At 33.9% G+C, this 12039-nt stretch overlaps 1 protein-coding gene across 1 annotated transcript in view; it reads right to left on the minus strand.

Annotated features, from left to right (window-relative positions):
• Window positions 1-4259: 4259 nt before the first annotated feature.
• Window positions 4260-12039, minus strand: part of crip1 (cysteine-rich protein 1) — a 10415-nt gene continuing 2635 nt past the window's right edge. Inside the window, exons 2-5 of the mRNA XM_056477081.1 lie at window positions 8008-8102; window positions 7712-7769; window positions 4539-4591; window positions 4260-4431 (exon numbers count right to left, since the gene is read on the minus strand). Of these exons, the coding sequence (XP_056333056.1) occupies window positions 4551-4591; window positions 7712-7769; window positions 8008-8102 (194 nt within the window). The 3' untranslated portion in view covers window positions 4260-4431; window positions 4539-4550. The remainder of the gene's footprint in view (window positions 4432-4538; window positions 4592-7711; window positions 7770-8007; window positions 8103-12039) is intronic.

Raw genomic sequence — 12039 nt, forward strand, 5'->3', positions numbered from 1 at the left:
GATTTAACATAAAAAAGTAAGTTGTCCCAATGAAATCTCAAGAATTGTGTTTTTTCAGCTCATTTTAATTAAGTAGTTTGAACAAGTTTAAAAAAAATATATATATATACATATATATATATATATATATATATATATATATATATATATATATATATATATATATATATATATATATATTTAGTGTTTAGCAAAGCAAATTATGTTATGATATATTTATGGTGTGAAATGTTAAACATTTTCTTCATTGAACATGATCTTAATATTCTAATGACATGTGGCATAAATAAAAATCAATCATTTTGAAGCATAAATTGTATTTTTGGCTATTCCCACAAATATACAGTGGAACATAAGGCTGGCTTATTGTGGTCCAGAGTTACATGTTCTACACATCTATTTAATGTCCAAATTTTGACATCTAACAGATGTTTTGCAGATAAGCAAACACTCTAATAAATATATCTTCCAGATGTAAACAAACTCAACTCAATTTTATTTCTAGAGCACGTTCAACCACAATTGGTACCAAAGTGCTGTACATAAAAACAAAATATGTGCAAACAAGCAAGGAGCCAAAATACATAATCTCACAACACATGATTAAAAGCTATTAAGTGTTTTCAGTGACCTTTGAAATGACCCCAAAGTAGGAGATGTTCTTAAGGAGAGCGGAAGGTTGTTCCAAAACATCTAGTATGTTTGATGCTTTGTGATCTCAGGGAACCATAGCCACGGACTTCCACTGACATTTTTTTCTACTATAAGTTTCAATGGACCCCTGATTAATAAAGGGACTAAGTCAAAAATAAAATGAATGAATGAATGAATTTCAATGGCTACGGTTTAAAAAAAAAAAAAAGTGGTATTGAACTGACAGCAGCATTAAAGCTGTATTTTGGTTAACATCCAACTGGCAAATAAAATTAATCCAATTTGAGCTGATCCACCTTTGTTTTTAAGCAGAATCCTCATTCAATTATTTTAGGCAACTTGAAGTTTACATGTATTTTTTTCATTTATTTTTTAGCATAACCCGCAAAAGAGCGGTGTTAAAAGATGTACGATTTGCTCTAGAAAGGTTAATCTTCACCTGAGCCAAACAATAAATCTTTTTTTACCAACATATTTGCACCTAACATCTTGCAGTGAAATATTTAGTTACATTTTGACATCCATAGCGGAAAAAATAACACTGTATAAGACTATGGGTGTATAACATTCTTTAAAATATCTTATTTTGTGTTCAACAGGTTTGGAACAAGTGGAGGGCGTGAGTAAATAATGACAGATTCTTTTCATTTTTGGGTGAACTATTCGTTTAACACTGCCTACTCACTTACATCTGGATCCTGTAAGAGTGCCAGCGATAATTAGCTTTTCAACATAAAGCTCAGCATCTGCTGGCTTCACCTTCTGTAAAAGTGAAAATCGCTCTGTTAAAAGGCTGTCTTGCATTTTTGTAAAATTAACACTCAGCAAGTGCCAAAACGTGCAGATAATTTGAAGCTCTTAAAAGCCCAGATGGAATTTTGCTCATGTTAGATCTCTAAAATCAAATCTTTAAAATGACTATAAAAACATTGTCAAATCAATAATAAAGAAGAGTAAATAATTGTAAATTTAGATCAGTTGATGGATAAATATGTATTATATTATATATACAGTATATTTTATGGTCAAAGAGCATAAATTCTAAAAGGTTTTATACAGTATGTATAGAAATCATACTGAACGCAGTACTGTATGTAAAAGTAAGTAAACCGCCTTAATGTTTCAAATAACTTTTGAGATAATAATATTCATTGTTATACACAAATTTATGTAAAAAAGAAAAATATATATATATTTTGAGACGAGTAATTATAATGAAGTAGTATTTTGGACTGTCATCCTTAACCCATTTAAGCCCACCGGCAACTATAGTTGCTGAAATTCATAGATGCCATTTTCCTTTCATGAGTAGTTTTCTACATGTTATGTTTAATTTATCAATGACAATTAAGCAAACAACCAAGTAAAAGATTTCAAGAAAGAAAAAAAGGAATTGATTTACTTCCGGTCACATGAGGCCTTTAACTTCCTACCCCTGATTCCAGAATGAAAAATTGAGGCAAACTCTCCATAATAAAGGCAATTTTGATGATACTAAAAATTATTTGTTGTTCACAAATATATATCAACATAATAAGGTCTCAAGATTCATCCAAATGAAACAGATCTTACAACAGATCTATAGTTTTTTGTATACTTTGTCAAAAGATCAAGCGACAAATAGTTGCTGGTGGGCAAATACCTTGCAAGTACTTAAATCATGGGGAATTAGGGAATAATGTGTTAATAAGTTAATAAATCAAGATCATTGGTCTTGTTTAATGATTTTTGCTTCATAATACCCCATCTAAACATAACATAACCATTTAACTGATATTTTTGCTTTAAAGTAGCATTTTTGACACACAATTTGACAATTTGAATCCTCAGTAAAATTAACATCTTGCACTGGTCCCACTCCAACAAAGAGTTGAAAAAACACTAGAGCAGAGTTAAAGCGCTGAGTGAACAGAGCGTATTGTCTAAATTGCAGTATTTTCTACACAAAATGCAGTATCAGGTCACTGAAAAACATTTTTTTTATAACTCTTATCAGGGTGAAGATTTTCAAAAGCACCAGGGACTGTTTTTTAGACTATTGAGAAAAAACGTTTTTGTTCACAAAAATACCTGTGTACGTGTGGGAGTCGACGGAAAACTCAATAAATCTCTCAAAATTTCGGCTCATCAGGATCACTGAACAACTCCACAAACAGAATCAGCAGCTTTATTTATTACTAAGCTGTATTACTATTTCTGTCAGATGTCTACAGAAGTCTGTAGTGAGATTTACTGAAAATACTTGTTTTGTTAGATGTCACTATAGTGGAATGCATTTACTTTTGTGTATTTATACCAGTATTTACTTTACTTTTTCATTTGTCTTTTTGACACACAGTTGTCTATTGGGGAAACATGTTTCATCACTTTAAGACAAATGGATTAGTTCTTTGTGTTTTCATGTTTAATAAATTATATGATAGATAATTTTCGGGGGGCTCATATCAAACGTTTTTTAAATTTGAAACATAATAATTGTGTTTATGAATATGAATTGATATTTTAAAAGCAGTTGTTTTGAGTTAGAATGCCAAATGTTCCCCTATTCAGATTTTACATTGATGGGTTCTTACAACAAATTTGCCCACCGGCAACTATAGCCGGATATTCAAATATGTTTTTTTTTTTATTAAAAACCTGGAGAAAAATAATGCAAAACATGTTCATATAGGACACTATTAACAAGGCTACATGCATGAAATCATTTTTTAAAAATTTGACACAAATGGGTTAAATTGTCCTTCATTAAAATGATGCATCAAATGATTCTTGTTGTTAATGTGCCTGACATATTTATTACCTTAGTGTATAAACTACTGTTGCATTGCATGACATTTCAGTGGATGACTTCTTTAAAGGGGACCTATTATGCAAAAAACACTTTTATAAGGTGATTAAACACAATTGTGTGGTAACAGTGTGTGAATATAACCAGCCTCTAACGGTAAAAAAATATTAATTTCATTTTTTATAATCACACTTCAAATAAAAACAGTCTGCAGAAACACTTTGATTGACATTCTCCCATTGTATGATGTCATCAGAGGGAAAAAGCCCCGCCCATTAGTGATGAGTCCCTCGTTAGTTTAGACAGCCCTAAGTGAGAAGCAGCCGTCCACCATTTGAGTTCCAAATCTCCTGCTGTGCTGCGACATATGTGTTTATAGCTCCACCCCCTTTTGAAAAGAGGGCTGGGAGCACAATCTCATTTGAATTTAAAGTGGCAGTCACCAAAACGGCACAATTTGGATCAAAGCCTAATGGGAGCAGTTTCAAAGAGTTATAAAACACTATTTGTGTTGTATTTTGTGCTGAAGCTTCACATACACACTCGAGGGACATCAGAGACTTGAATTACATCTTGTTAAAAGGTGCATAATAGGTACCCTTTAAATAAAAAAGTATGATTGTCATTATTTTTCATCAAAATAAAAATTCTGTAAACATAGTAAAATTGTGTAAAATCTAAAACTTTATTACCCTTTTGTTTTTTGATGCTTGAAAACCCCCTTTTTATCTTTTGACCCTTTATCTGTTCATCATTTGATTTGAAAAAAAAAAAAGAAAAAAAAACATGAGGGACAAGAAGTAGTTCAAAACACATGTTAATGTAAATAATGTTCAGTTTAATTGTACAGGGGTTGTAGATTATACAAATTAGTACTTTCTAAAACATAACATGCCTTGGTTCATTTTGTCTTTGGTTTAACAATATGCAGATAAAATAGTGACAAAACATTGAGCTCCTCTAAAAACAAGCACACAGAGTGAGTAAACCTGTGAATGAAACAGAAGAATGCTGTTAGTGTACTGTATGTTCCATTATCTGCTACATGCATTGGTAAAGCTGGTCAGTTAGTTAAATGTTTTTAATGGAAACTGACTTGTGCATTGGCCTATTTGAATGTGTGGCTCTCAGTTCCACCACGTCCAAAACCTGATGAAAAAAGGAGAAATATTTAGAATATATAAAGTTGACAAGCATATATACACAGATTTGATAATAAGGCACAAATGAATTTTTGCACAATATATCCATTTGAAGGCAACATTCATATAAATTATTTTCATATTAATATTTCTATTAATAAATTATAATAAATATTTATTATAACAAATATTTACCAAGGGATTTTAGCAGAGCATGGACATTTTCACAGTATTTACTATTATGTTTTTTATTTTTTCTTCTGGAGAAAGTCTTCTTCTCTTTTTTTTTACTTTGATTGGAATAAATGCATTTTTTCTCCATTATTTTTAAAGAAAATCAGCAATTAAAATAAGGAAAAAAATGAAGGTTAATAATATTAGTCCCTTTTAGAAATTATAATTTTTTCAATTGAACTTGCCTAATTACCTAATTAACCTTGTTATTCCTTTAAGCTGAATACTAGCATCTTGCAAAATAATTAGTAAAATATTTTGTACTGTAATCATGGCAAGAAATTAAGACAAAATAAATTAGTTATTAGAATTTTGTTATTAAAATTGTAATTTGAAAATGTGTTCTCCATTACTCTCTCCATTAAACAGCACTTGGGAAATATAAAAAAAAAGAAAAGAATATAAATTTCCCAGGAGGGATAATATATTTGCTTTTAATTATATGTCTGATGCTAACATGCTAACCACAGAAGCATTCATGATCAGCAGGCTAATCATTTAGCATGATAACCAAAAAGTTTACATGGACATCAGTAATCAAATGATTTGCCATTATCTGAATAAGACAATAATATGATTAAGGTGTTTATATGAGTTGCTTTTTGAATGCTCCTTTCTTGATCCCGTCTTACATGTTATAGCACATAATTCGATTAACTTCATTGTGTTGCCGCGCTATCCACATTTCCTCTGGAGTTTCATGTAATTTCGGGTGTTTAAAATTTGGTTTGTCGACTTTAACTGCAGTTTGGCACTTTCACTTTCATTCGGAAACATTTCATGCATGCCCCCATGACAAACGAGATATTGATGTGAGTATGAACTGCTGGGAGAGTGTAGTTTTACAGTTTTTTATAGACGCTAGGACACATTTCTCAATATTGAGGTCACTTTTGCAAAACTCTTCACACAGTGAGCACAACAGAAGTCTATGTGGGCTAAACTGAGGATCAATTCTCACTGTTTTGCCACAAATGCATTCAATGATTACATCTCTAAAATTTCATCAGTTCTTTTCTCATTTAGACACAACAACTGCAAAAAAAAAAAAAAAACCTTTGTACGTACAGGACATTTTGCACATGCTTACATACTGTTTTCAAAACTGTTAAACCTGTTCAAAACAATAACATCATGCAAAACTGAATAAGACAGCAAAATTCAACAGCAATATTTTATTGAAACATATTTCAAATCTAAAAATGCAGTTTAACCAGCCAGATTAGCATTACTAATGTATCTGTATCAGTGGATGGTGTGTATACAAATTCTTGTATTTTGGAATTACATGGTGCTAAAAAATAAAAATAAATAAACGACATAAAATATTGAGGAATTCTGCATCATGTCTGATTCATTCCAGTAACATGTATTGCAGTTATAAACAATATATATTGCAATTTCAAACAGAGATGTGTCCTTGTTTTACACAAGAAAACACTGTGTAATGCTACATGTTGTGAGTGTTTTTAGCTCATTGTTTTGTGGGTGACAAAGCGTCTTTGTCAGCTGTCAACCTTTGCTAGTGTTCTGGAATAGCGCGTTTATTTGAGACCTGAATAAAGTGTTTTGGTAGTTGTAGTGCATTTTGAATGTGAAATGAACTGCTTTGCCAAGCTGAAAGCTGGTTAGGAGAATTGTGTGAAAAGTTTTGCAAAAGTGACTTAAGTATTGAGAAATATATACTAGAGTCTGTAAAAAACTGTAATGGAATTTGATACCGCACGCCGAATGGGAGAAAAAAAAACTTTGCATTTCACAATGCAGGTGTCTGTAGTCCTTCACTGGTAGGTGCAGAGAATAGTGTCAAACAGCCGTGTGTGTATAGACTATCCTGTCGCAAAATATGGCGAAAACCTACACGACGATAATAGTTTGATTGTGTTTACATGTCTGTACTGCACTTTAATAATGCGACTAAAATCGGCACACTCCACATGCCTTAATCCGATTTCTGTTTACTTCGATTATGACTTCAGTTAGATTAAGGTAATCAGAAATCACTGTTTACATGGTAGACTCTCAATCAGAGTGTAGTCTGAATCGTATTAAAATCGGATTATTGGTGTCCATGTAAACGAACTCTGTGTAAAAAATGTGGCGCATTGATGTTAAATTTTAATCAATGAAAGAGTCCTCTCTGTGTAAGTGACATAAAGACATTTGCATTAAGTGCCACTAGCTAGCTAGATAATGCAAGAAATTTGAATAAATACATGAGATGAGAGAGAAACTATACAATAGTGGCCAACTGCTGTTCAAGTCCACACACGTTCAGAAATAAAAGGTTAAAAAATGCTTTCAGTGGGACGATACCCTTTTAAAATGTACTAATATATATATATAAAACAATTTTAAGGTATTAAAATGCACTCTTTTGGGGATAAAAGCTACTACTTTTAAAAGTCTGATGTAGCTTTTAATCTGAGAGTATCTGTTTATAAAGTAAAACACTGTTTAATGTAAAGAATAATTGATGACAGACCTCAGAATTATGGTATTATTTTCTAATAATTCAACAGACCGGAGTCAGTTATTCCACTTAAACTATGGTTATACCTAAACACCTGTATTTCAAAACATTTGTAAGGCTTTTATCCTCAAACTGCTCCTGTGTGTAGTACTAGTTTCTTTTGCATCTCATCTGGTTTTGGTTTGATTTTTGACTCGTAGGTTGTGAAGTAACTCAGATCATTCAGCGTACTGTTATGGGGCTGTAATGTGCTTAAATCCTGCCTGTAACTGCTTTAGCTGTGTGTTTATCTGAAAATAACTGCACACCTTGGAATGTTCATCAGCCAATCAGAATCAAGCATCCAACAGCCCCCTAGTATAAGTCATGTGATGCTGTAGTTGTACAGTAACCCACAGTAAACATATTGTAGAAACTTACCTTTGGGTCCAAAGAGTGCAGAGTAGCATGGGTTGTTACAGTAGGGCTTCCCTTCATGCTGTGAGGTGAAACACATTAGTAAGTGCACGTTCCATTAATCGACTTGAACGAAGGCTATTATTCAAGACCTTCGTCAAAACGTAACACACTGACAGACTAAACCCCCTGAAGTGTTTATGTAAGGTAAAAGTATGCCAAAAGTGAACGGGACTCCATTAAGACTGCCTGGTGCATTAATCTGCGCTCTGTCCTGGTAAGACATTGGCAGTCGGTGTGTGTTTGTGCTACTGATTTACCTCTGCATGTGAGCCAGCCGACAGGGTCTTGTTGCATTTCTCACACTTCAGACAGGGTCTATGCCAGTCTTTGCCAAGTGACGTCACTCTCTCCGCTGAAACAACAAAGATAAATATCATTCACTCTGAAATAAATATGACAAACACCCATAGATAAACTAACATGGAGTCAGATATTTGAGCGCACATTATTCACAAAATTTTGCAACCCTTATTTATTTATTAACTGGTAGATGCTTTAATCCAAAGCAACTATTTAAAGTAGTTCTATTACATTTCAAAGTTTACCTTACTTATGTCTGTCCCTGCATTTTCTCAGAATATTTGGCTTTAAAGTGAGACTAACCCTTTCATTGACACCAATTCTTAGCCTAAATAGTTCAATATTCATTAAATAATTAAAGGGATAGTTCTTCAAAAGCACTGTAACTTTTATTTGCTGAACACTATTTTTTTATAAAGACTTGTTAACTTTTGACATGAGTTGACTTAGAATACATACACAAAAATAAATAATAATTAAAATAAACAATTAATAATTAAATAGATTCATTTCGAGTTTTGTGGGTATTTAAAAAGTATTAAATCTATCTCCAATTAAGTCTTAATCTCCATTAGGGTCATTGTTGTTCTGCACCGCACTGACTTTCATCGATGCTTCATCAGAATATCCTCATCCTCAATATGTCATTACAAAGTTTGAGTACATGTGACTAGAACAGTATATAGTCTTCAAAAAAAAAATAAAAATAATAATAATAATTCCTTTATTTATATAGTGCTTTTCTTGACACTCAATGCGCTTTTACACATTTTTGAGGGAATCTTCTCATCCACCACCAGTGTGCAGCATCCACCTGGATGACGCAACGGCAGCCATATTGCGCCAGATTGCACACCACACACCAGCTGATTGGTGGTGGAGAGGAGAAAAAGTGATGAAGCCAATGATGATTTGGAGACCATGATGGACAGAGACCAGTGGGCAAATTTGTAGGATTTTTAACTACAGAGAGTCAGGTCCTCGGTTAAATGTCTCGTTTGAAAGACGTCACTCAATGAGCAGTATAGAGTCCCCTTCACTATACTGGGGCATTAGGACTCACACAGACTGCAGGTTGAGCGCCCCCCTGCTGCTCTCACTAACACCACTTCCGACAGCAACCTACTTTTCCCATGTGATCTCCCATCCAGGTACTGACCTGGCACAGCCCTGCTTAGCTTTAGTGGGCAACCATGTGAGAGTTGCAGAGAGCTAGCTGACAGAAAATATGAACCAGTTGCTTTTGCAAAATAAAGCATTCGAAACAGCACATGCTACAGTTCAAAACCTTCTAAATGCAACAAAAACTCATGCAAAACATGCATTAAAATGGACTTTTTCAAGCATATTGTGAACTTTAAATTGGAAGTATAACCTATAAATGCACTTAGCTTATCTAATATCATTAAATATTAAGTGTCTGCATAATATGTGGTCTTGTAAGGTTTATATTTACAAGAGACTATACCTTTCATTCTGTAAATGTCTCATTAAAAACCTGATCTGAGTTCAGGTAAATCTATGAAACCTGTTCAGCGATTCGTCACTTGAGGCAATCGAATGAAGCCGCATGATTCATGGTATTATACAGATCACCACTATTGAATTTTTAAAGTGTTTTGAAATCAAAATCTCATGACCTTGCCAACTTGAAACACATTTCCGAGCCACTGATTAGGAACAGCAGGTTTGTAAATGTTTTGTAGATTCATGAAGCTGTGTTTCGAAAGCACAATCATCACTAACTAGAGCTATACTATCAGCAAACATCTCAATACCATGCACAATGCTGAGAGTGATGCCTAGATAAATATATACAATGGTTCTGGACACTTTACTCTGACAAAATAAAAGAGACAGCAGTGAGAAAACAGCAGTTAAGAAAGGGTTCGGTCATAGTCACATGGTTGTTTGCACAACATCTGCCTTTACAACTATAAAGCAGCTCTCATCAATTCTTATTATTACTCACGTACATCTGATCTTGTAATTGAAGACATGAACTGGAAAAGATTCTACATCAAAAATGCAATCATTACAGAGCAATAGTAGCTTGACTGTATTTACACACTTTTCTGAAAAGTTCATGTTGTTCTGAACTCCTGAAACAAATGTTATTTAAGCCTGTTTTCATTTGAAACAGCTTCCATTTTGCATGTCCAGTTCCAAGTATATCAGGGCCTTGGGCCATAGAGATTTGAGCTGATGTGTGAAAGAGTAAATAATGACAATATAATTTTGGGGTGAAATATTTTAAAATAAATTTAGTCATCTCCAATTGGAGAAAGAGCTTATTTTAACATATTATACCATGTTTTATGTGTCAAAACAAAAAATCTGAGCAAAAAATCCCTAAAACTAAACCTTTGTTTCCATCTGCGCCTGTTTAAAACCTCATACACAACACGGAGAAACCCAAATGACTCATTAGGCTCAAAGTTGTTTTCTTAAAAGACTCAGGGGAATATAAAGTCAACCAGACATGGCCAAATTAGCTGATTTGCAGCCATTATGCACTTTAATCAAAGCCATGATGAACTTTTTAATGTCAACACCTCTCAAGCTAAAGTCTGGCAGATGCCATTTACAGACCATCATGCTGTAAATCTAGTTGGTTCATCGTGTTCTCCTCTCGAAAAGGATAAAGTCATGACAGTGAGAACATGGGTGGGTGTGTCGCTTCATGCGGGACACTCCCGAAGGAATTTATTCCTCCCTTCCCTTATAAAAGGGCCATAAAGAAGTCTTTATCTACAGCCCTCAGCAGAAAAGATTCCTCCAGACAGCCCTCATGATGAAGGCCGTAAAAGAAGTGGGAAGGGAAGACAAAGCTATGCATGCTCGGGCGTCTCCAAGAAGAAAAGGTGCTCGATTATGCCTTTTGCAAGAGGACTTTAGGGCGCCAAAAACTTTGTGAAAGCATGACCACTCCAGCTGAGATTCGTTTGTGCTTTTTGGCACGCAGAAATCAAAGGATGGACTAAAGCTCAGATTAACAGTTCCCATCTGTGACGTACATATGAAAAAAAAGTGATGAAGTGTTAGCAAAGACCCCAGACACCAAATAATGCTCCATCCTTTATGCAATAAGCAGTGTGTTGAAGGATAACACATTCACTACATAATTCCCATTGTTACAGACTACTGCCAGCTGCTATAATTGCTCACAACAGCTGTAATAAGAGTCGTGCTCATCCCAGTTTAGACAGTTAGTCATGTCACACACACAGGAACTCTTTTGTTTAGTAGTGGACCATGAACCCATGATCCAGATACACTGAGAGAGATGGATGCGCCATCAATGGTCCATGTGAGAAAGAACATTTAGGAAAGGACAAACAAGGCAGAAAGGAATGCACAAGAATGGGTTTGGGCTCTTGAAAAGCTGCCAAGAAATAGTCTGGTCATCTGAGCCACACCTAAGACAGTAATTACTTAACTTCCCTCACTCAAATACGCAGGGGAAACACTAATCTTTCGCTGTTTAACGGTCTTTATCAACACAAAGTGTTCTAGACTGGGTGTAAAGTCTACAGCATGGAGATTTGTAATCTGAAGCCAGGTTATACTGCTGTTTTAAGTCTGTGAAACATCTGATTTTTTTGTTTTATTTTTACATAACATAAGACAAAGACACTGATTTATGCTGAGAACAAGTTATTAAAATAAAGCCTAGGCTCATACACTGATGTGAGTTTGGGGTGGGACTATCAGATTGATTGACCAATAGGGAAAAAGTTTGGGAAACCTGTTTGAAAGGAATCATTATTTTGCAGATACATTAGATGAAATAAATCACATGGTTTCCCTTTAGAAACACCTATATATACTGTATTCATATATACATATTAGGGTTGTGCAACTTTGGGAAAATATCTAATTGGAATATCTATTTTTTTTGACAGATATTGGAATTGTGATTTGATTTACGATTCAATTCAAGCTTAAAGCTGATTTTAATTTAAATCAAGCTTCAGCTAAATAATTTT

This window comes from Danio aesculapii, chromosome 17, assembly GCF_903798145.1.
Source record: "Danio aesculapii chromosome 17, fDanAes4.1, whole genome shotgun sequence".
Lineage (NCBI taxonomy): Eukaryota > Metazoa > Chordata > Actinopteri > Cypriniformes > Danionidae > Danio > Danio aesculapii.